The sequence below is a fragment of the Camellia sinensis genome, chromosome 4 (genome assembly GCF_055761805.1).
Source record: "Camellia sinensis isolate YWXY chromosome 4, ASM5576180v1, whole genome shotgun sequence".
Classification (NCBI taxonomy): domain Eukaryota; kingdom Viridiplantae; phylum Streptophyta; class Magnoliopsida; order Ericales; family Theaceae; genus Camellia; species Camellia sinensis.
Genome location: NC_138964.1, coordinates 78,384,744 through 78,410,038, shown reverse-complemented (window position 1 = coordinate 78,410,038; position 25,295 = coordinate 78,384,744). Strand labels below are relative to the sequence as shown.

The window sequence follows — 25,295 nt, the reverse complement described above, 5'->3', positions numbered from 1 at the left end:
TGTAAATAAGTTTAATTTTTTTAATAGATATGCATAAAATATGTTCATAATTCTTATTTAAAAAATAAAAAAATACTTATAGATATTTATTTACCAATTTAATAAATAAATACGTCAAATGATTCATAAGTTAGGCATAGACCAAGACAATTTTTAATGATTAGATGAATGTCACGTTGGCATAAATATATAAGTGATTTATGTGTAACTCTGATAAAATGAATAAAAGTTGATTGATTATAAATCATTTTTATTATATATTTTAGATAAATTTTATATTATTATTTAATTTTTAAATTATTTTTTGATTATTTATTTATAATCGTGCATAGCACTGTCAAGGCCACTTTACTAACTCTTAACACAAAGTAAAAATAAAAGTAACCAAGATTTTAAAAAGAAAAGTGATTTTTTTTATTTAGTAGCTCCAGAATACAAAGATTGCTAAAATTTATAGGTTATTGACATAAAACAAAATTAAAATGAAACTAACTAAGATTTTAAAAAGAAAAGTGATATTATTTTTTTTATTTAGTAGCTTCCAAAATACAAAAATTGTTGAAATTTATAGGGTGATCCCCTATTTTTTTAATTTTTTTTAATTCTTTAGCTTTAGAATACAAAATTGTTAAAAATTATTAGTAGTAGATACAAAATCGAGTTAAAATTTGTATAATAAGATATCATAAATGCTTATTTTTTAACTACACAAAATTTAAATTTTAAAAAATTATAATTGCCATTTAACTCTTATATAATTTTTAACTTATTACATTTCAGTTCTTATTTTTGAGTTTTTTTTATTTATTTTATTTTATTTTTTTAAACAAACTAAAAAAATTATAGGTGACATTTCACTTTTTATCTAATTTTTAAACTACGACCATCTTCTATTCTTCTATTATTAGAGTTATATTAGATTTTTTTTTTTCAAGTTTATCATATTTTATTTTTGAATTTTTAAATTTCAACTTTATTTCTTTTTTTTTTTCAATCTTCATTTGATATTTACTGAATTTCTCTCTACCTCATCTTTCTAGAATTTATTTAATTTTCTCTTTCTATATTCTTATAGTTCATCCTCAAATTCAAACTTGATTATTATTATTTTTTTAATCTTTATCTTATATTTACAGAATCTACTATCACTTTTGATTTTCAGTTGAATTTATTTTTTTTGAAGATTTATCTAATTTTCTCTTTCTATATTCATTTTCAAATTTTAACTTAATTTTTTTTATTTTTATCCTACATTTGTAGAATTTCACTATTACTCTTCATTTTCAATTAAATTTATTTGATTGAGTGTATTTGAAAAAAATTAATTACTCCTGCATATTTATATAAATATAGTGAAATTACTCAAATTTGTTATTTAAATACTCATCTAAATTAATATCATAGTATTTAATTAATTTTTAACATATTTCATATTATTTACCACATTTTGTTATTTATCCATGCATAGCACGGATTTTTCGTTAGTTTATATGATGCGAAAGAGGTGAAGGGAAGAAACATGAGAATTGAGGAACCAATATGACCTTGCGGTAGTCTTTGCAATTTGTGAGTAAAGAAAAAATAATAAAATTTTGTGTTCTGTTACTTATGACAGCAATAAAATTTATAATTATTCTCTTATACAATAATACAATTATTCAAATTATTAATTAAAATATATTTATAATATCATTAAAAATTATGAATTAACTTAATAATTTGTTAATAAAAGAATTATTTGAATTTTAAACAAATCCTAAGAATTGTATTTGTAATTCATCTACTATTATTTTTGTTTTTTTGACAAGGTGCCTGTTTGGCATAGCTTATAAGCTACTTATTTTAACTTTTAACTTAATTTAAGTTATAAATATGTGTTTGGTGTAACTTAAATCATCAAATTATAGCTTATTTGTAATCTATTTCCAGCTTTGGGGAGGGGGAGCGAAGCAGCTCAGGGATGCTTATTCAAAGCTTATGCGCGTAGCTAGGTTGAGGGGACTAAAATGACTAAAATACCCCTTCAAAACTTGAAAAATTATGGATTTGCCATTTGCCCTAGCACGCTTCTCTCTCTAACGCCTAGGGCTATGCACAAAACCGTCAAAACTGCCAAAATCGCTCCGAACCGCTCTAAACGCAATTTTTTTCCAATTCTGGCAGGCGGGTGGACGGGTTAAGATGCTAGGACTAGCGGGTCGGTGTGGGTGGCAGTTTGGAAATACCAACCCGCTGAAAAAATTGACCCGCACCGCCACTTTGTTAAAACATTTTCCCCTGCCACTGTATATACATCCAAGTTATATTTCCAACCATTAGATTACATCTATCATACCAAATGTACATACACTCGCACACACACAATAAATTCTCAATTAAACCTAATTCACATCTAAACATATCTCATTCTTCGATCGGCGCTGCTGTCTGCTCTTGTTCCTCCTCCTTCCTTATCTTGCCGATCGGCACTGTCCTAGTCTCTCCGCCACTGCCGTTAGCCTCGCCGTCGCTGCTGTCCGCTTGCCGACACTGCTGTCTGCTCGCCGCCGCTGCTCTCTCCTCTCCGTTGCTGCTCTCTGCTCGCCGAGTTGCCTGGTATGTGGCTCTTTTTCCTTTCTCTCTCTCTCTTTGCTCTCTCTCCATTCCTCAATATCTATCTCTTACCGAAGTGGACAAATAGGCAGTGTTTTATTAGTTGTTTATTTGTCGTATCAAAGCTTTTCTAATGGTATAAAACATAAATTAGTGATGCTTTCTAATGGTACAAAACATAAATTAGTGATTCTCTCATCATATTGTCTGGTGAGCACATGAAAGTACTTTATTTATTTTATTTTAATCAAAGTGTTCTCATAATATTGTCTAGGAGCCCATAATGAAAACACAATATTTTAATTTTGACTATTTTAGTTAATTTATAAATTAGATCTTTTATGCATTGATTCAAGTTTTATAATTTAAATTATGTTTTCTTATAAACCATCAATCTGCCCGAACCGCCAAGTTGAAATCACCATTATTTGCCAACCGAACCACCGGGTTTTGATAGAAAAAATGGCAATTTCTAATAACACTTTTATCAATCCGCCCCGCCACCCGCCGTACAGTTTCTATTTTTCTCCTAAACCGCACCGACCTGCACCGCGGACACCCCCATGCCTCTCTTCTCCTCTTCTGGTTTACTCTCTAGCGATGACGACGACGAGAACTCCGCCACATCTGGAAGATCGCAGCCGATCGAACTCCTTTCCTCCCTGTTTTCCATTGATCTGCACCAAAAATGTACGATTTCATGCCCTTTGTTTGTTATATATAGATATATATATACACACATCCAGCGTTGTCTCTCTCTCTCCCTTTGTCTCTCTCTCTCTCTTTCCCTTCTCTCTCTGATTTTTGGGTGATCTCTTCCATGTTCAAAATAGAATTAACAGTTGTTAATTTCTGCATAATAATCCCATATATATATATATATATTTTATGACAGCGCATAATTTGCTCTCATAAAAATAATAAAAATAAGAAACTACCCTTGTCATGAACAACAAAGAACAAGAAAAAAAACAACCTGAAATATTGCTAACAACTTATATTACTGTAAAACAAACACATTGGCAACAATTTCATAAAGCCCTACCAAACGCATGTTATTTTATTTATTTATTTTTAAATCTCAAATTCAAGTAGTTTTAAATTTAATTCTCAAACTCCTCATATTGTTTCATGAAATCATGTTTACTTGTCATGTTTACTTTAAAGTTGAAGACTCACGACTTTAAAATTATGTTTATGGAAGTCATGACAACTTTATAAAACATTTGGTTACAGTTTTCCTAAATTATTTTTAGATAGGTTTTCGTTTGTCTTTACTAAATTTTTTTCACATTTTAGTCAATTTTTTTACTTTTTAGATACATTAAGATTAGATGTATCTAAAAAGTAACAAATTTTAACTACAATATGAAAAAAAAAAAAAATACTAAAAACAAACAAAAAACCAAACAAAAATGCACACAGATATTTGTTCGAATTTTTGTTTCCTTTAGTCTTTTTTTAATATTTTAGTCAATTTTTGTTTTTACTTTTTAGATGCATCTCAATTAGGTGCATCTAAAAAGTACAAGAAATTTATTAAAATATTTATAAACAAAATCACTAAAAATAAACAAGAACTCATCTAAAAAAGGTTTTTGAAAAATCAAACAAAACACAACATAAACCATTCACCTAACCGTACACAACACAACACATCTAAAAGATAAGTTTTTCTAGGCTCCGTTTGTTTCGATTAAAAATATTTTCTCAAAAATATTTTATACATTTTTCATTGTTTGGTTGAATAAAAAGTAACATATTTATTGAGACAAGTATTTTTCATCATAATCCCCAAAATGATTTACCATTAAAAATTTCACAAAGTCAATTTTCTTAAAAAGTTCACTTCCAGCTTAACTCTTTCAATCTCTCTTATTAGAATCGTACAATTCGCGATTTGAATCGTACGATTCAATTCGATTCAGTGGGTAGTTGATACGAACCGGTTATGTGAATCGCAAATAGCTATGAATCGTAGGTGAATCGGTGAACCCAATTGGTGAACTGAATCGGTGAATGTGAATTGCTAAAATTGATGTTTGGCTTTTTGTTGGAAAAGGGTTCACACAACCGAATCAGTCACACAACCTTGCTATTTACTCTCAAATACTCAAACCTTAGCCCCAAAAAAAAAAAAAAAAAAAAAGCTCTCTACAATATTCTAAACTTATATATTCAATTTTATCTAAGTACTTGCATTTACAAAATGATTTTTTTGAAGGCATCAAGTGAGATTTTAGAAAAAAAAATTTGAAGATTTTGGTTTTTTAACCTTGTAAAAAGTTTCAAAAAAAACATTGTTGTTGAGTTATTGTTACTTGAAAATTGAAAATTTATCTTTATTTGCTTTTTTTATTAAGAATGGCTAGTAAGAAATAGTATTTAAAAGGGAAAATGTGAAGTGGTAAATATAGGAACCTGTGCTAACTTCTTATTTAGACCATATGATCATCATTTCTTATTCAGACCACGTGATTATCATTTAAAACAATATTTTCATTGATTTAAGTCTAAATATTTCGTGTTTATTAGATATATTTAATATTAAGTGTGTACATTTATTATTCTGTGTAATTTAAAAAAGGTGACCGAATCTTTACGATTCGCAATTCGGTACAATATCATTTCGATTCATGATTCAAATCTCGATTTAACAACTATGCTTTCAATACATTGATCTTTTCAGAACTCAAAGGAAGACTCTTTGTTGACTTCTACCCAATGCATACAACAGAAAGTGGTTGTTTGAAGTGTCAACCAAATAACCGGAAAATAAAAAGAATTTTTTCTTTTCTTTTGTGCAAAATCAATTTACATGAAATTTTTTTTCAGAGCTTAAGTTCAAAATTAATTGGTTTTGAAAATTTTGTTTTAAAAGAATCGGACTTTGGTATTAAATGCACATAAAACCCTATAATCCCAATCAACAGACATGTCAATGGAGATTCAAAGGAAACAGGAAAGCATAGAAAACACGAAAGCATCACCCAAAGGATAGTATTTAGGCCTTGTTTGGAAAGTTGGTTGAGCTAAGCATAGAAAACACGAAAGCATCACCCAAAGGATAGTATTTAGGCCTTGTTTGGAAAGTTGGTTGGGCTAAAATAGCTCACTGAAAGACAAAATAAGCTAAAATAACTAATAAGACAAAATGTCATGTTTAATCCATAATAATTTTACTTTTTTTCTCACAATCATCACAACAATTAAAAAAAAAGGCCAATTAACTTCCCAAACACATAACATTTTTAGCCATGCTAAAATAGCTCACTTCCCAAACAAGGCCTTAGAATGGGTCATGTTAGTATGTTGGGAACATGTTTTTTAGTAATTTTTTGGCTTTTTGTCTATAATATGATATAAAAAAACTAGTATGTTTGGGATGCTTTTTTAGTTTTTTTCCAAAAAGATGTGCAAAAAGTAAAAAAATAAAGGAATTTTTGACTTTTTAGTATAAGTTGTTGGCTTCTTTTTTTTTTTTTTTTTTTTAACTTTTAACCTAAAAAGTGATGTTGCGAAACTAGGCAGTCTACACAAAATCACAAATGCCACAACTACATCCTTTTAGTCATAACTAAAAAAACATAATGGGTCATAATCAAACAAAAGACCTTTTTTTTTTTTTTTTAATGTAATCACAATAACAATCACAATAGAAATAATCAACATCACAATCAGTCATAACATAAAAAATGAATGTATATTATAAAATTTCTCTTTAGAATGGCATACTATAATATAATAATTATATATGAAGAAAAGGGGAAAAAGGAGGAGAGAGCATAGCAATTGACCTTGGTGATAGAGAGTAATGCGAGCGAGGAATTGAGAAGTGCTTTGTTTTTGGTACAGAGGTTTAACCATGGAGGGTTTGGGGTTTGAATTAAACCCTGGTTTTTTTCATACTCTCTCTTGCTATCCCTCTCTTCTTTCCAAAGTTCTACTAGTCTCTAGTGTAAAGTGTAGTTCCCTCCTTTCAACGAAACGCCTCTCTCTCCCTCTCACTATGGAAAACGAAGGGTGTCTGTCTCTTGGAAAAAGCGAATTGTCCTATCTAAAAATTCGAACAAATATCTGTGTGCATTTTTGTTTGGTTTTTTGTTCGTGTTTAGTATTTTTTATTTATTTATTATTGTAGTTAAAAAATTTTACTTTTTAGATACATCTAATCTTGATGTATCTAAAAAGTAAAAAAATTGACTAAAATGTGAAAAAAATTTAGTAAAGACAAACGAAAACCTATCTAAAAATAATTTATGAAAACTGTAACCAAATGTTTTATAAAGTTGTCATGACTTCCATAATTTTAAAGTCGTGAGTCTTCAACTTTAAGGTAAACATGACTTCATGAAACAATATGAGTTTGAGAATTAAGTTTAAAACTACTTGAATTTGAGATTTAAATAAAATAACATGCGTTTGGTCAAAAAACTTCTAAACTCAACTAGGTAGGGCTTTATGAAATTGTTACCAATGTGTGTGTGTGTTTTACGGTAATATAAGTTGTTAGCAATGTTTCAGGTTGTTTTTCGTGGCAATTTCTTGTTCTTTGTTGTTCATGACAAGGGTAGTTTCTTATATTTATGAGAGCAAATTATGCGCTGTCATAAAATATATATATATGGGATTCTTATGCATAAGTTAACAAATGTTAATTCTATTAAATGAAAAATTTGCTTCTACCCCCTATATAAAAAAATTTACTTACTGATCAGTCAAAAGCACAAGGAAAAAGTCATATTTGCCTATATATGTCTCTTCTTATTGCCACTAAAACTATCCTATCACCACCTATTCAAACACCCATATTTAAACACCCATCACCATGGCCGCCTTCTCTAATTCAATTATCACAACTGCTAGATAAGTGTTATCAAATTCAACATAAAAGCAAACCTATGAAGCACGGATACCTCTTCGTAGGTGACGTACAGGTGTCGGACATGCTGGGACACGCTAAATTTTTTACTAAAATAACATACCTAAAGTTGATAAATTTGATAAAATTAAATATTTGACACAAATAAATAAATATTTAAAAACATGAGATATAATAAATATACAAAATTATATGTTTTACACATGTCTCCAACGTGTGTTGTCTTGCATTTTAAAAATTTGCGTGTCTGTGTTTGTGTCAGTGCTTCTTAGAAGAAGCAAACTCAAATGGTTGCTCCAAAATATGTGCCCATAGCTGAGAAGGAATCGGCATGCCAAAATCTAACTAATGCTCTCTTTCACCCTAATTGATATTAATTTCCTCTCATACAAAAAAGCATGAGAGCTTCTAAAAATGTGGTGTGTACATGTCGTGTCGTGTCAGACACTGACACTTGTCAAAAAGTGTCTTATTTTAAGAAAAAAAATAGACCCGGACACTTGGAGAACACGTGTCCATTGATTAAACGTATGAAACTAATTATAAGGTTAAACTAAATGACTTAGGATACAATAATAGAAGAAAAACAATGTAAATTTATAAAATTAATTGTTATATTGTATTTTTTTTTTAATTTTCTTTAAATGATATATTCATATATATGACATATAATTAATATATAAAATTATATATTTTGTACGTCTTCTCCATGTGCCGTGTCTTGCATTTTTTGAAAATCGGTGTTGTATCTGTGTCTGTGCTTCTTAATATATATATATAGATCTACGTGGTTACATTTTGTGTGTTTGTAAACAAAGTGTTAGAAGTAGTGTGAAGGAGGGGGCGTGTTTGTGGGGAAGAATGGATGATGGGTAAAAATGACTTTTTGTCTATGTTTTTGACTTATTAATAATTAAATTCCTATACATAGATGTTTGAAGAAATATTTTCATTAAACGCACTTATATGTAATAAATTTGTTATTTATTGTTGTAAATGTAATTATCTCTATGTTTATTTATGATCAATCTTTGTTTGAGAACCCTGGTTGTTTTTTATTTGAATTACATTATTTTATGTTTTTTATGAAATCACTTCATGTGTAAATTTGAAAGCTCTTACGAAGACTTTGAATGCCTTATTATATTTGTGGCTAAATGGTTGGTTAGCCCAGTTTTATAATTTCTAGGTGGCTAGTTTCCTTCTTTGTACCTTTTTCCCTCCCCTTATTTTTCTAAAACTTCTAATTGATTTTGTTTTGTTTCTTTGTATATATAAGTTTACAGCAGAGGGAATTTCATCAGAGGAGAAGAGATGGGTTGCCCTATACAAGCATGTACTACCTCTTTTTTCAAAATCATGATCGGTGATAATTTTTCGAAAGTCCTGGTATAGTTACATTTCTACAATTCCTTGTTAGTTATTTTAAAATACTGTTTCTCTAACACTATTCCCCATTGGCCAATTGTGGACCGATTCCCCCACAATTTTGAGGGTCATTGGTCAAGATCATGTGTTTCGTTGTTCCGCTGTGTTTGTGATTTGAAACGGATCTATGAGGGTAAAAAAAGTTTCTAAAAAAAAGAAGATAGAAATACTGCTTTTGGTTTCATTGCTCTGTTTGCATTTACGTCTCATAGCATAAATTATTTGATTTAGTTATGTTTAATCTTATTTTTCCTTCTGTTGATTTTAAGATTGATTCCTAGTGCCGAGTGAAGTAGAGGGTTGTGGTTTGCTATATTGTGGATGGTATAATGATGGATCTTCCTATTCTGGTTGTCATTTTTTTTTGTTGTCCTTTCATTATGATTATCTACTTATCCTTGTTAATAGTGGGCAACATGACATTGCAAAAATATTTGCACCTGAAACATTAAAAACAATAGAAAATTTGGGGATTCAATTAATCTATAATGAAGGGGAAAAAAATAGGAAAAAAGGAAAAAGGAAAAAAAAGAGAGCAAAAATTGCAATCTGCAAAAATTTTATTACAAGAAGTGTTTGCTGAGTTAATTTGGAGTTTCTCTGAATTAATCATTAAATTTTCTTGGTCTCATGGTATATTTTTCTTGGTAGCAGTATCATATCACGTATGCACGTGTGTTTGTTTTATTGCTCAGTTAATGTAGTTGACCTGAAAAGGGTTCTCAGTGTCAAAATCTCAACACATTTGTAGTCATTGTTTGCATGTGTATGAATTGTATCATTCCAAGGTTGTATAAGAGCAACTCTAATGCCATGCCAAATCCTTGAGCCAAAGCCATTTTTCGCTATACCACACTAGATACTTTTTGGGAAGTAGATCTAATGGTCACAAATTGATATGAGAGCTGGTTGTGCCAAAATAACATGGGACCATTGGATTTGTATAGCTAAAAATGACCTTTTTTGTATTGTATGAAGCAAAGAAGTTACTTTGACAAAGCCGTTTTAGTTTTCACCATTGGAGTTGCTCTAACAAACTTTTTGTTGTAGTTAACTTTGTAATTATAGTATCTGTATTAAACTTTTGCAGATTTTCTGCTTAAACCATCCATATTATGTTCTCTAAGCTGTTATTTCTTTGCAGTTCTTGCCTCCTAAATTTGCTCGAACAGTGACAGACTTGATTGATCAAAAAACTGAGCTGGAGGATGCAAGTGGGCAGAGGTGGACGGTAACTTTATCCAAATATGATGGGTCCTTGGCTTTCCAACAGGGATGGCCTGCTTTTTCACTCGAACATGGTCTAGAAATTGGAGATTTTGTGTTATTCCATTACATAGAGCAATCTCACTTTGTTGTTCAAATCTATGGAAAAAGTGGGTGTGAAAAACTCTATTTTTCAAAGGAAAATAGCAATCTGAAGAAACGAACAAGGGCTGACAGAGATTCCAGTGCCAAAGATGAACAATGCCACACAATTGATAATGTTTTTATAAATTCTATGAACAAAGAGGGTTCAAATACTTCTGCTGTATCTGATGTTCCCAGAACAAAATGCATCGAAGAACCATTTTATATGATTGATAGAGATTCTGGGGTAGGACAAGTGGACCGCTTGAGCTCTTTATATGACTTGGCAGACTTTGAAATGCCGAGGACATCCAGTGTTGATGGAACTAAAGACGTTCTGGTAGAAGATGTAAGGCCCCTTTCCCATGTTAATACAATGCCGCAATCTGAAGCTGAAGCTGAAATAGTGGATAAGTTACCTGTGACTGAAGAGGTAGTGAGCCAGACAACGCTTTTAGATAACGTGTCTGATCAAGATTATGGCAATGGCAACACTTCTGGGCGAGAGCGGAGGAGCAAGACACGATATAGTTAGTTGCTTTGTCTTCATTTTGCGTGGAACTATGAGTTCTAAATTCTTTGTTCTTTTTTTATTTTTTCTTCTTTTCATTATTAATTTACTATATTCACTTTAATTTTCCTCACATGAAGAGTCTTGAATCATTACTAGGCAGCAATAAGGATTTGATATCCCAGAAAGATACTTCCCTCATGGAAAGGTGTCAAAGTATGCAACAGAAGTTTGCCGGTGTGTCAAAGTTCTGTGAATTTCCAGCCTCTGTTCAAACTTGGAATTGTCAATCTGGTGTGTTTCCAGTCCCTGTCTATTTTCCATTGCTCCAGTTGTTGTTGCAGCACTTTGTTTTCACTTAAGCTTTAAGGCTATGTTATTTTATTTATTATTGTTTTATTCTTTTTCTGTGCTATTTAAAGAATAATTTAAGAAGATGTATAACCTAATGCTATGTTGAGCAGGAGAGAGGATGAAAGTGGTTAAAAAAGAGCGGGTGGAGATGAGGGCAAAGAAGATGATGCATGGTATGATTGTATTTTCACTTCTTTTCCTCTTGCTTAGCTGTTTAGACATGAACATGATCATGTGTGCCCAACTTTCATGATTTATGGCATGTATTTCCATCTTCAGTATAAAATGCAATGAATGATTGCAGGAAAGTATCCAGAGATCAAGGAGTGTGACAGGAGTTCCAGTCCTTCCATGAAAGATAATGATCATGTGCACAAAGTGGTGAAAACTGAACCTGTTGATGCAACCTCTACACTTTCAGTCAAAATCCCTTTCTTGGCTGTGACGGGCAGGCTGTCTTTTCTTGTATGTTACTCATTCACTCATTGTTAGTTGATTTTGAACAGTTTTTATAGCAACAAATTCATCCTTCGTAGCAAATAGTCTAAATAAATCAATTAGCATGTTGTATTATAAAGATTCTTGTTTTGTTTTGTTTTTGCTCTAATATTTTGGTCTCAGTAATTGCTTTTGAGTGTGTTTACCTAATTTAGGGTAAATTACAAATACACCCCCGAGGCTTATCAAAAGTACATTTGAGTACCTGAGGTTCTGAAATACATCCTGCAGCCTAAAATTTTAGATCACATTACAGTTTTTCACATCCGTCAGTCTGCCATTAGGTCAATTAACAGAATGTAGTGATGTCAGTAACATTTTTTTTTTTCAAAGTACCAAATTTTCCCCTAAGAGACATGAGACTCCATCTATGTCTTGCTCCTTCCCCCTCTTTACTCGCATTAATCTCCCTCTTCCCCACCCAAATGTCCAAAGGGCATTGTATTATCATTACCATAAAATTGATACAATGGAAATGAAATAAATGTTCAAAGTTGATATGTGCTGCATTCAAAATCAAGATTCTTTTCTTGCTCATCTATTAACTCAATTGGAGATTCACTGACCACCATCTCCGTCAATTCACCGACCATCACACCCCATCATTTGAACCCTCTTCCTTCCCAAGGTTGTTAAAATCAGGATCCTACATTGGATTGTTGGAGGAGTTTATAGGATCGGATCGTAAAATTGGATCAATGATCGTAAGCTATGAAGCATGGACACCTCTTCGGAGGCAACGTATGGGTGTCGGACATGGACACGCATCGGACACACGGTGGACACGTGTCTGATACTCTACCTAACGTGTCACCCTTTTTTTTTTTGAATTTTTGCAGCCGAAAATGATTTTTCTGTGATATTGTTCTTCTGATTGCACTGCATTATAACTCGGTATTCTCAATTTTCCTTGGTCTTACATGCTAGAGGTCATTAATAATAATTACTATGTAACAGAATTCAGTTCCAAATAAAGTTATTGATGAAATGCTTATTCCTACCATTTTAAGAGAAGATGGAATGGATGAAAACAGACCAAAAACATTCGACTTTCCCTGTTAAACACCTTTTATGTGTTAGTATGAGTTGAAATATGTGGAGAAATGGTTAATTCACAAGGATTCGACCGAATTTCGAATTTCAGCAAGGTACCTAAATGTTCAATGAACAGTTCCCTACTCTCTCTCTCCCCTTTTTTTTCTTTTTTCCTTTTTCTTTAAAGGCCCATTTTATGATTTCCTACTCCCACTTGTAACTTCTTTTTTTGTCTTTTGTCTTGGTCTTAGTTTGAAAAAGTAATCAACCCGCCTCCTCTCTCTATCTCTCTCTAAACTTGTATCAGTTGAGCATGAATTTGAAATCACGGATATCAAGTACCGCAAAACTATGAGTGAAACCCGTAGACTATGTTTGGATTAGTTGATGAGATATATTTTTTCACAAATCCTCTCTTCATTTTTTTTTTTTCCCTCCGCAGATCCAAACACAATATTTGAGTTTATGGTAGCAGGTTGACCGTCATTTCTCCGTGTCAATAAATTGAATTTCCACTCATTGCTGATAATTAGAAGACCATTCATGTATTACCTATCATGGAAAACTTGATGTTGGCTACTTGTTATCATTTAACCAATTGAATGGACTCTTTTTGCACCTCTTGTGTGTAAATGAATGTTTTTTCGGAGATTTTCCCCTTTTTTTTTTAGATAGTGAAAATAATGTACCCTTTTCTTTGGCATTTCTAAACTTTATTCATTTCGGAGATTTTCCCTTTTTTTTTAAGATAGTGAAAATAATGTACCCTTTTCTTCAGCATTTCTAAACTTCACAATCCTTTAATGTTGGTGCAGGAGTTGCCGAGTTGCTTGCCGTCGGTTTCATTCAGGGGACGGCCAATAATGGAAAGGAAGGTATTAGTTCGCCTTCGAGACCCAGTATCTAGACTGTGGCCAGTCATCTACCATGAGAAACAGGGTATCAAAGTTTTGGCAAGTGGTTGGGAAGCATTTTGCAAGGCAAATCGCATTCAGGTTGGAGATGAATGTTTTTTTGAAATTGAGGATGTGTCGGAGTGCATTTATGAAGTTAGTGTTGATAGGAAGTAAGATGGAGCTTCAAACTCTTCTAGTTTCAACAGTACATATCAGTACTTTGCCAAATATGATGACTAGAATCTATGAAACATATATTTTGAGTTAGGAAAGTGTTACACTTATATTATTTTTGTACATAACTTATGACTTGTTGAAAATATAAGTTATCTTGATGGATATTTTGCTTTAAAATGTCAAAAAATAGAACTTGCTATATCTTTATGGATTATTTTGCTATATAGATTTGCTATTTGTATATCTCTACTAGATTATAGGAATTTTGACCAAGTTTCACTCATGCTGTCATGAATTGGGAATAGCTCATTTGTCAATGGTGGATCTTTTTTATGAGATAGATGGTGGGTATTATGTGATCTTTTGTTAATGAACAATTGTAGTTTACCTCTTTTAATTATCACTGGATATCAGTTTACTCTTTTTTAACTTTAAACCATACATTTAGACTAAACTATTAAAAATTATACAAAAGCCCCTTTTCTGGAGGGGTGGAAGTGAAACGATTTTGATTATTGAGAGATTTAAATGTACATTTTAAAATTAAGGGGGTTACAGTTGATTTTAATTAATATTTGTGAGGGGTAAAATGTAACTAACCCTTTGAAAAAGGGTAATGGGCGATCAACATATAACAACTTTTTTTAAGCCTGATTATTATACTTCTTATCTTTTTTTAAGTGTTGAATAGGAAAGCCCCAAATGAGCCTAGTGTCATGGCCTTGGTTATTTACAAAGTTTTACTCCTTAAAATATGTAAATCCTTAAGGCATTTTATTTGAGATATGAATTGGTTTTGTAATTGTATGGCAGGCTATAGATTCAGGCTTAGGGGTGAATATATAATACAGTTAGACAATCACAAGTTTTACTTACCTAACTCACAAGTTTGCAAGAAAGAAAAATTAAAAGGAGTACAAACTTCTTCTTTTTTTTTTTTTTTCCTCTTTTGTGCTAGAAAGGTAAGGTACACAATATATAAAAATTGAATTTGGGATGAATTTTTATATGATAATCTTTTTGTTTGGAAAAACATTTCAAAAGGAATACAAAAATGATTGGAAATATGAGATTTTTCAAACATTCCAAAACGATGTGGAATTCTTTAAACATTTCGAAAGGAGTACAAAAATTCCTTAGTAAACTTTGAACAAATGTATAATTTTAAATTGTAACATTTCAATGTAACACCCAAGTGTAACACTCCAATGTAACACTAAAAAAAAAAAGCCTTAGGATGTGTTTGATTGGGGGGATTAAGGGGGGACTATTCACTATTCGGATTGCTTATCCAAAGGAGTGAGTAGTCCATCGTTTGTTTTTTTTTTAGTCCGCTGGACATGGAGTCCGGCCAGACTCCTTATCCCCCATATGGGGGATTATACTATCCCAGGAGGGGGGGTGTGGGACAGTTTTGGGGGGACAATTTACTGTTGGGATTAGGTGGTAAAATGACCATTTTGACCCTCTACTATTTAATTATGTATTATATTTAGTAAAATTCAATAAAATTTAAATGTCTCAATTTAAAAATAAAATAATTTTATTTAACTTTTTATTGATGTTTTATTTATTTAATTTTTTTAAATAATTTTTTTATAGATATTTTATTTTAAAATTTAGTTTATATTTTATTTAATTTCATTATTTAAATGTTAATAGACGTTTTATTTAATTTCATTGTTTAATTATTATTATTTTTAAAAACAAATTTATTTAAAATTTTAATTAAAAAAATAAAATATATTTTTATTGATATTTTATTTATTTAATTTAAAAAAAAATTTATTTAATTGTGTAAAAAATAAAATAAAATAAATTTTTATTTAATCTAGCTAAAAATAATTAAAATATTAAAGATATGTTTACTATTGCTATTATTTAGTAAATAATTGAAAAATGGTAAAATAGTCTTTTGTTCATTTATCCTATCTAGTCCGTCCAACCAAACGTTAGATTCATTAAAAATAGTCATTTCCAGACATCTAATCTCATGAAAAAATAAACACAGGATACATATACAATCTAACCAAATAGTCCGGGGGATTCACAGTTCTAGGACTCAAATCCGATGAATTCTAATCCCCTCTTATCCAGTCCGTCCAATTAAGCACACCCTTAATGTATTTTTTCCAAGCATAACACTCCAAAAAAATTCCTTAGTGTAACTCTCTAAAGTAACATACAAAAAAACTCATTAATATACTTTTTCCAAATGTGACACTCCAATATAACATTCTAACATAATACACACAAAAAACTCCTTAGTGTAACACTCTAATGCAATACCAAAAAAAAAAAAAAAATACTCTTTAGTATACTTTTTTCAAACGTAATACTCCAATATAACACTCTAAAAAAACTCTTTACTGTAACACTTTAATGTAACACACAAAAAAACTTCTTAGTATACTTTTCTTAAATGTAACACTCTAGCGTAACACTCTAAAAAAAAGATGTGGAATTCTTCAAACCATTTCAAAAGGAATACAAAAATTCATTAATAAATTTTGGACAAATGTATAATTTCAAAATGTGAGTATTACGTTTGAAAAAAGTATAATAAGGAGTTTTTAGTGTTTTTGTGTGTGTTACATTGGAACATGTTACATTGGGATGTTACGTTTGAGATTACATTGATTGAAGTGTTATGTTTGTGTTATATTGGAGTGCTACATTTGAGAAAAGTATATTAAGGAATTTTTTTTAATGTTATATTGTTACGTTAGAGAAAAATATACCAATTTTTTTTTTAGTGTATTACATTGGAGTGTTACATTATTAAAGTATTACGTTTGTATTCGTAATGCGGAATTTGTTCTAGAAGAAGAGAAAATCTTGTGTTTGGTGGAGCTTTCCAAATATGATTCCACAACATGATTTGAGTGCTCTGTTTGTTTACAATTTTCAAAAATTGATTCCACACCCACTTTTCAAAACACGTCTACTCGGTCATCTTCTCAGACATCCCCCGGATGTTTGGCCGGTTGACCAGAACAGTATTCATGTTTTTTTTTTTTTGGCACACGTTATTTTTATATTTTAAATAAAAAGTATTTTGGGAATTTTTTTTTTTTAATTTTTTATGAACTTTGAATAGAATTTTGGGTTGTGTTTGGTTAAGAGTTGTAAATTTTTGAATTAATATCGTATGTCACATCGCTCAATTCAAAACTCTTTTCAAAACTTATAACCAAACAAATTTTTCACACTCAAATCATAATTTCAAAACTTACAAACTCAAAATATAATCCTATTCTCAAATCATAATTCTAAAACTCAACCAAACGCAACCCAAGACTTCTATAGTGCAGATTGCCCAAATGTGTAATTTTACATTTGGAGAAACCCACTTTTATTGTTAAAAAATTAAACCTAAACATGTAAGTGACCATCGTTTTGTGTAATTTTCACTTTAATGAAACCTTTAGGTTCATAAGAAAAAATGAAGGACTAAACAATTCACAAGATCACATTTTGAGATTTATTGATACTTCACCCTAAATAATACACTCATCATTTATTTTCATTGATTTATTTCTCATCTAACATATTTGAACTTTCATTATTATCTGTAATATATTATATTATCTTTAATTTTTGTTAATATTCCCAATTTTTAAGTTACACAATTAATCCACCCGGCCAGCTCTTGTCACCAACCTAATTTATTCCGCCCCAATATGATATAGTTGAGGGACGGGAGACTACAAACCCGCCCTATTGCCATGCCAGCACAAATGATGAAACATAGAATTAGAAAGAAGTGTGCACTAAACCAACCACTTATGGATGCTCTTGAGCAAGCACTACAAACAATTATTTATTCATGTCACAGACTCGCAATCATATCAAGGTAAGTCCAATCCAAGGGCAACAACAATCTCTCTCTTTCAAGATCTTTATTTTTACATTCAAACAGAAACATTAACCCAGAATCCTCGAGTGGGACAAGTATTATCTGTGGATTAAAGAAAATAGAATATACATATATTGAGCTCTCTATAGATACAGTTTTCCCTCACCAGCTGACCCCTTACAAAACAAACAAGGAGTGGCCAGCCATTACACAACGGGTTGTCAAGTCAAGAGCTAGAGAGAATAGATGATACGTTCCAAGGGTTGCTAATCACATCCAATGACACTATTGTCTAGTTAGGATCAAACACAAAAAACTTTGATTCATGGAGCTATGACTTGAAATGCAAGGGATATTAGCTCATTCGATAGAAGGAAACCATCCGGATCACCGAGCCTAATAAAAGCCACGGTCTCTTCTATCTCTTCCTCATCAGATAACAATGCACAGAAGGATCTGTTGTTATAACCCTTCTATGCCCATCCAAACAAACGACATGCCCACTTTCCACAAAAGGTCTATAGGCCTTGCCAAAAGAGTGAACAATAGAAGTACCAAATGTTTTTCTAAAAGACTTTTAGTCCAACCCTTTGGCAGTTCTAAAAGAGAGCATCACAGCATCCATGGCTATGTCCTTTGGATCAGGAAAACTATCCTCACTAAGCCCCACTACCCCGTCCTTCAAATTTTGAACGTAACCCGCGTACACTTTCACCTTTTTTGGCCTCGAAAATCTGAATCCACCCAAGAAACTGGCAGAACCAAGGCCAAAACCATAGAATGGTTTGTTGTCCCAGTAGGTTAGGTTGTGCTTGCTCTCGAAATTGTCCTTGCAGTAACTGCTGATTTCGTAGTGGTTGTAACGGGCATCTGAGAGCATTCTTGAAGCCGTTTTGTAGAATTCTGCGAATTGGGTTTCAGAAGGCAGAGGGAACTCCCCTGGTGAGTACCTGTAAACAATCCAGTGTCAGTTCCATACCTAACAGAAGTGTTAAAACTACCAAATCACTCAGGGCTGAAAGGGCCCAATTTTTAAGATACTTGTTAAACAACAAAATAATAATAATAATAAAACTCACTCTTGCCCCAAAAAACCCTATACACTCCATGTCAAAAACTAGGTTGTGAATAATCTCGAATTTTAATTACAAAAATAGAAGAGAAAATTGTTTTTTACATTAAAAGGATATAAAAAATATTATTTAAATGTAAATAAATAAAGCTACTCATTGAAATTTCGCCTTATAGTCTCATAAAGGTTAGGAGGCCCTTGACTCCACTTACAGTATCCCAAATTTGGTGCCTCGTTCAACTTGCAAGTCATAGACGGATACATGTTTAGGCCTTGCATTGATGGTCTCTTCCCACATTTGTGGAGTTTGGTGAGGTAGAGAAGATATCAGATCCATACTCCAATTCTCAACCCCACATGTCCCAACAACCCCAATTGCCTCATGAACCTCTTCAATCCCATGAGCTCTCCCACAAGCCTTGAGTAACTCATCTTGAAATGCCTGAACTCCCAAAGACACTCTGTTCACACCCAACCCCATCAACTCCTTCATTTTCACAACATCAAACGTCCCTGGATCCATTTCCATGGAAATCTCAGCATCCAAACACAACCCAAATTTCAAATTCAATGTCTCAAGGACTAACGAAACGAGCTTCGGCAGTACTAAAGAAGGCGTACTCCCTCCGAAAAAGACTGTTTTGAGAGGTGGGTTGTGGTTGAATTGTGAGTTTGTGGCCTTGATTTCTCTGCAGAGGAGGTGGATGTAGTTGGAGATTAGTGGGTCGTTGTTGATATCGTTGGTTTAGGTTGAAGATGAGCCGAGAGCGACGACTGGGAAGTCGCAGTAGTGACAGCGTTTACGGCAGAAAGGGAGGTGGATGTAGGAGGAAGTTGGAGAGATATTGTGAAGTGGGTTTGTGGTGGTGGTGGTGGTGATGGCGGTGGGCGAGGCATTTTGTCGAACAATTGGTGGGGATTGTGAGAGTGAAATGGAGATGGAGTGAGAAAATAGGTTTGGAGGGGATGGTGTGGAGAAGTGGAGTGAAGGTTGATCTAAGCATGGTTGGAGGTTGATAGTGGGTTATGGATATGGAAAATGACAGAGAGAAAGAGAGAGAGAGAGTCTGCGTCGCAGTGCTGCGATTCGAAACTTGTTAAACATGGGATTGGCTATTTTAATAAATTTTTTGATTTTTTAATTAAAATATAAGATAAAAAAAATTAATATATTTAAAATGATTTTTTAATTTTTTACAAAAAAATATATAAAAATAAAGAGAAAATAAAACCTTTGATTTTTTAGTATAAATTATAAACTTTTGATGTTTTTAATAACTTTTTTATTTTTAAGCTAAAACACTCGCATACCAAATGACGCCTTAATCTCGTTTAGTATTAAATATTTTAGTTAAAAAATTATTATAAATTATTATTTTATTCTCTTTATTTTTTTATAAAAATTTAAAAAATTATTAAAATAATTTATTCCCAAATGAGATTAATGTTTTTTTTTTAAAAAAAATTCAATAATTTCTTTTAGTATTTTGAAAAAAACAATCTCAAAAATAATTTTCAAAAATAGTTTGCTAAACGAATTTCTTGTATCATTTTCTTTGTCTAATAATTCACCAAATATGTTATCTCTTATTATTTTTTGTGTTTACAAATCATATATATATATATAAATGTTATTTGTTTTATTTTTTTTAAATATCAAAAACAAAAATATATTTCAAACTTTCTTTAAATGCATAAAACTGTCATCATTATGTACCAAAAAATTAAGGTTGTGTTTGGTGTGTGTTTCAAATCAAGTTTTTACCCTTCTATTTGAATGCGATGTTTGGTTTGAGTTTTCAAATTATAATTTCAAATCAATTTCAAAACACATTTTGAAAACATGTTTGGTAAACCAGACAATTATTAAATTTTTGGTCTACCAGGTCGTTCGCCCTTACATCCTCCCGGATGTCTGGCCGGTTGACGGAAACAGTACCTTTTTTTTTGCAATTGCCAATCGCCACCTGTTATTTGGAAGAAAAAATATATATATTTGTTTTTGATATTTTTCAAATATACAAATTATTTTTTTAGACCAAAATGATAAATTATTTTTTTGAATTGAATTTTAAAAAGAGTTTGGTTATGAGTTTTGAATAAAATTTTCAATAGAGTTTTGAGTTGTGTATTTAGTTATGAGTTATAAGTTTTTGAATTAAATTTTAAAAACTCTTTTCAAAATTCATAACCAAACAACTTTTCTCATTTCATATATCACATCAAAAATTCAAAACTCATAACCAAACAAATTTTCTCTTTTCAAATCAAAATTCCAAAACTCATAAACTTAAAATACAACACTATTTTCAAATCATAATTAGAAAACTCTACCAAACATTACCTAAAACTATCAACATTTATAAAACTCTACCAAACATTACCTAAAACTATCAACATTTATAAAACTCTACCAAACATTACCTAAAACTATCAACATTTAGGGCTAGTTTGTCCCCCCAAGTATTTCTTTGTTTAATCAATTTATAATCATTTAGCGGCATTTTGGGAAGGCAGTAAAAAGCCACAAAAAAGGCTAGTTTTTCTGACACAAAAGTCAAAAAACTATAAATAAATAAATAAATAAAATATCAAAAAACCAACTTTTTACCAATTCATCAAAACACCACTCAATCATAAGAGAATTTTGAGATATTAAAATTTTAACATATCAAACTTATAAATACTAGTCTATTTACCATGTCCGACTTGACAGTAACAACAAAACTTAATGGATAGGGCATCTTTGGTAACTATTTCGTTTTCAGTTTATATTTACAAAAATTTTAAAAACTATCTTAATAACTAGTTTGATAATTTTTGTGGTTTATAAATAGTTGTCTTAGTTAATAAATTTTAGGAAAAAATGTAAATTAAAAAAATATGTTTACGTTGGTTTTAAATAGAAATTTAAAAATTTGACTAACAATTTTTTTTTCAATTAAATTTTTTTCAATTACTTTTTTTGTTCAACCAATTTTTTCTTTTCAATTAATTTTTTTTTCCAATTATTTTTTTTAATTAATTTTTTTTTCCAATTATAATGTGTATGATCCCATTGTCATAAATAATAAAAAATAAATATAAATATTTTAAGCCTGAACAAACATATTTTTTTAGTTTATGTTTGTAAAATTTTTCAAACATTTTGTTCAAACCAAACGAGTTTGTAGTTTATGTTTTTTTAAAAATAAACAAAAACCAGTTTATAACATTTTTGTAAACATAAACAAAAAACATTAACGTTACCAAACGCAGACCTATTTGGTAGGTCTGTTTGGTAACCATTTGATTTTTAGTTTTCAGTTTATATTTATAAAAATTTAAAAAATTGTCGTAAAAACTAGTTTGATAATTTTTTTGGTTTATAAATGGTTGTCTCAGTTTATAAATTTGAACATTGGTTTTAAACAAAAATTTAAAAATTTGACTAACAAATTTTTTTTTCAATTAATTTTATTTTCAAATATTTTTTAATTAATTTTTTTTTTGATAATTTTTTTTCCTATTAATTTTTTTTTTCAATTATATTTTTTAATTATTTTTTTTTTCCAAATATAATATGTACGATTCTATTGTCATAAATAATAAAAAATAGATATAAATATTTTAGATCTAAACAAACATATTTTTTAATTTATGTTTTTAAAATTTTCAAACATTTTGTTCAAACCAAACGCATTTGTAGTTTATGTTTTTGTAAAAATAAACAAAAACCAGCTATAAAATTTTTGTAAACATAAACCAAAAACGTAAACGTTACCAAACGAAACAACCATTTCGTTTTCAGTTTTCAATTTATATTTACAAAAATTTTAAAAATTGTCATAAGAACTTGCTTGATAATTTTTTTGGTTTATAAATGGTTGTCTTAATTTATAAATTTAAGGAAAAAACTTAAACTCAAAAAATGATTTTACGTTAGTTTTTAAAAAGAAATTTAAAATTTTGACTAATAATTAAATTCCTATACATAGATGTTTGAATAAATATTTTCATCAAACGCACTTATCTGTAATAAATTTGTTATTTATTGTCGTAAATGTAATGATCTCTATATTTATTTATGATTAATCTTTGTTTGAGAACCCTAAGTTGTTTTTTATTTGAATTACATTATTTTATGTTGTTTATGAAATCACTTCATGAGTAAATTTGAACGCTCTTACGGAGACTTTGAATGCCTTACCATATTTGTGGCTAAATGGTTAGCCCATTTTTATAATTTCTAGGTTGGTAGTTTCCTTCTTTGTACCTTTTTCCCTCCCCTTTTTTTTTCTTTCTAAAACTTCTAATTGATTTTGTTTTGTTTCTTCATATATATAAGTTTACAGTAGAGGGAATTTCATCAGAAGAGAAGAGATGGATTGCCCTATACCAGCATGTGCAAAGTGCACATTGAATTGCTTATTGATTCATGGGAAGAATAAGGACCCATCGACTGTTGCTACCTCTTTTTTCAAAATCATGATTGGTGATAATTTTTCAAAAGTTTTGGTATAGTTACATTTCTACAATTCCTTGTTAGTTATTTTAAAATACTGTTTCTCTAACACTTTTGGTCCTCCATCATATGTGATTGGAAAAATCATAAGTTTCATACTTCTCTATAGTACCCTACGCTAGGGGCCTTTGGAGTCAGTTCAAGAAGTTTAGGGTTTGGTCCCAACACCAATACACCCCCATTCCCAAAATGTATGGTAACTGCATACTGCATGATCTAAAAAAATAATACCATGTTTCCAAGGGTCTGATTAGGATGGGTGGTCTTTTGGGGTTTGGAAGTGTTGAGAATTGATGTTGCAATTTTATTTGAAAAATGTTTGAAGGTTATGTTTTGAGATTCAGTTTCTCTCAGAAATCTTCCCCTATGAGAAAGAAAATCCATATGATAGGAAGTGCCATATGACACTCCAAACAGTAGCAGTATACAGTGGTCACTCTTCCGCATTGGCCAATTGTGGACTGTCTGATTCCCCCACAATCTTGAGGGTCGTTGGTCAGGATCATATGTTTCGTTGTTCCGCTGTGTTCCGCTGTGCTATAGATTCAGGCTTAGGGGTGAATATATAATACAGTTTGACAATCACAAGTTTTACTTGACCTAACTCGCAAGTTTGCAAGAAAGAGAAATAAATAGACAAAAAGAGTTTCAGAGAATACCTTTGTATTTACCTTAAAAATCTTAGGCCTTCTCTAGAATATTTCAGAAAATACAAAGGAGTTATGGAGAAGCTTCTTATGAAAGCTTTCTTTATCGTACAAGAAGGTTCTAGCATCCTCCTTAAAAATATCGATACAGATATCTATCTCATTCTAGAAGTATGTATAAGGGTCTTTTACCACCTTCATATCTCTAAGAGGTTCTAGAAGCTTCTATTGATTCTATTCCTCCAATCTTCACTTAAATGCTCTAGAATTTATTGTAGATCCTTTAATGTACATTATAGAATTATATACCATATTTTTACATTTTCTCAAGTCTTCCAAGAGTTTCCGGAATATTTCATTAGCCTCTTTCCTTGAGACTCTCTCTTGGTAGGCAATTCTATCTAGGTAATCTAGCAGGACGTGACACTAGGCTCAGGAACGAGAAATTTTTGTATGCTAATAGGGTTTACGTGACACTACCTTCCACCAATTACAAATAGATATGCCCCTATTGCTCCCCAAACATCCCTACATAAATGTGATAGATCCTATTGTTAAAGTCAATCATAATAATAGAAGGTATCACATGAAATATACCCTCTTAATGTACAAAAATTAATCAAAAACAAGGATTACGGACTTGAGTCATAACTTGGTTCTAATTTCATTGAATGTAGTGTCCAGGAGTCCATAGTCAAAATTAATGAGTCTAAATCTTGTATCTAAGCGTTGCTCCAAAGACTGGAGCCTATGTCCTTGAACTATAGGAGTAAAACTCCAACAGCTACCGCTCTACTTTGCCCTTGCATCTTCTGCCCTACCTTTGATGAGAAAGTGGGACAGAAATGGGTTTTGCTTCCCCCCATTCTAACTCGCCCTGGCCCCACCCCATATATTATATGTTCTTTAGTTTTTTTCAAAATAATAAGATTAAATATTAGAAAAATTTATCTATAAATCTCATTTTGAGAAATGATGATCCATTTAGTTTCAAGATTTTTTTATAGACCAATTGGTCCCATTAATTTTAGAAATGTAGATTTAATATATATTTTAAAAATTAAATTTACGGTTATATCCTTTTCTTTTTTTTTCTATTGTGCTAGAAAGGTATGGTACACAATATATAAAAATTGAATTTGGGATGAATTTTTATATGACAATCTTTTTATTTGGAAAACATTTCAAAAGGAGTACAAAAATGACTTGAAATATGGGATTCTTCAAACATTCCAAAACGATGTGGAATTCTTTAAACATTTCAAAAGGAGTACAAAAACTCCTTAGTAAACTTTGAACAAATTTATAATTTTAAACTGTAACACTCCAATGTAACACTTAAACGTAACACTTCAATGTAACACTGAAAAAAAAAAAAAAAACCTTAGTATACTTTTCCCAAACATAACACTCCAAAAAAATTCCTTAGTGTAACACTCTAATTGTCACTAAAAATAATTTTTTTGTGATAATTTTTTATATATGTCGCT

The 25,295-nt window shown here is 30.8% G+C and overlaps 1 protein-coding gene, 1 non-coding gene and 1 pseudogene across 8 annotated transcripts; 2 read left to right on the top strand and 1 right to left on the bottom strand.

The window, feature by feature from the left end:
• Positions 1 to 1,933: 1,933 nt before the first annotated feature.
• Positions 1,934 to 14,121, top strand: LOC114290532 (uncharacterized). 6 transcript variants are annotated; one of them, XM_082925189.1, is made up of 8 exons: positions 2,418 to 2,595; positions 3,108 to 3,282; positions 8,754 to 8,863; positions 10,047 to 10,782; positions 10,923 to 11,057; positions 11,228 to 11,290; positions 11,422 to 11,582; positions 13,466 to 14,121. In XM_082925189.1, exons 2-8 carry the CDS (start codon positions 3,156 to 3,158, stop codon positions 13,718 to 13,720), a joined length of 1,587 nt encoding a protein of 528 aa, XP_082781315.1. In that variant the 5' UTR covers positions 2,418 to 2,595; positions 3,108 to 3,155; the 3' UTR covers positions 13,721 to 14,121. The 6 variants fall into 6 exon arrangements, with proteins under 6 accessions (XP_082781319.1, XP_082781314.1, XP_082781315.1 ...); XM_082925190.1 differs by having other exon boundaries at positions 2,465 to 2,595; positions 8,761 to 8,810; XM_082925193.1 differs by lacking the exon at positions 3,108 to 3,282 and having other exon boundaries at positions 1,934 to 2,595.
• A 3,566-nt stretch (positions 14,122 to 17,687) lies between these two features.
• On the bottom strand, positions 17,688 to 19,750 carry LOC114290332 (uncharacterized; annotated as a pseudogene). The gene is made up of 2 exons (XR_014365655.1): positions 18,867 to 19,750; positions 17,688 to 18,532 (listed from the first exon to the last, which is right to left on the bottom strand). The product of XR_014365655.1 is annotated as an uncharacterized LOC114290332 (transcript).
• A 3,769-nt stretch (positions 19,751 to 23,519) lies between these two features.
• LOC114290639 (small nucleolar RNA U49) lies at positions 23,520 to 23,585 on the top strand. The gene has a single exon (XR_003639085.2). It is a non-coding gene; the product is annotated as a small nucleolar RNA U49 (small nucleolar RNA).
• Positions 23,586 to 25,295: the final 1,710 nt, after the last annotated feature.

Excerpts from the sequence above, each read along its gene's own strand:
- LOC114290532 (XM_082925188.1), top strand. The coding sequence starts at position 2,339 with ATGTACATACACTCGCACACACACAATAAATTCTCAATTAAACCTAAT. Across the intron at positions 8,864-10,046 it reads ATAATTTTTCGAAAGTCCTG|TTCTTGCCTCCTAAATTTGC; the intron begins GTATAGTTACAT and ends ATTTCTTTGCAG. Across the intron at positions 11,583-13,465 it reads CGGGCAGGCTGTCTTTTCTT|GAGTTGCCGAGTTGCTTGCC; the intron begins GTATGTTACTCA and ends ATGTTGGTGCAG.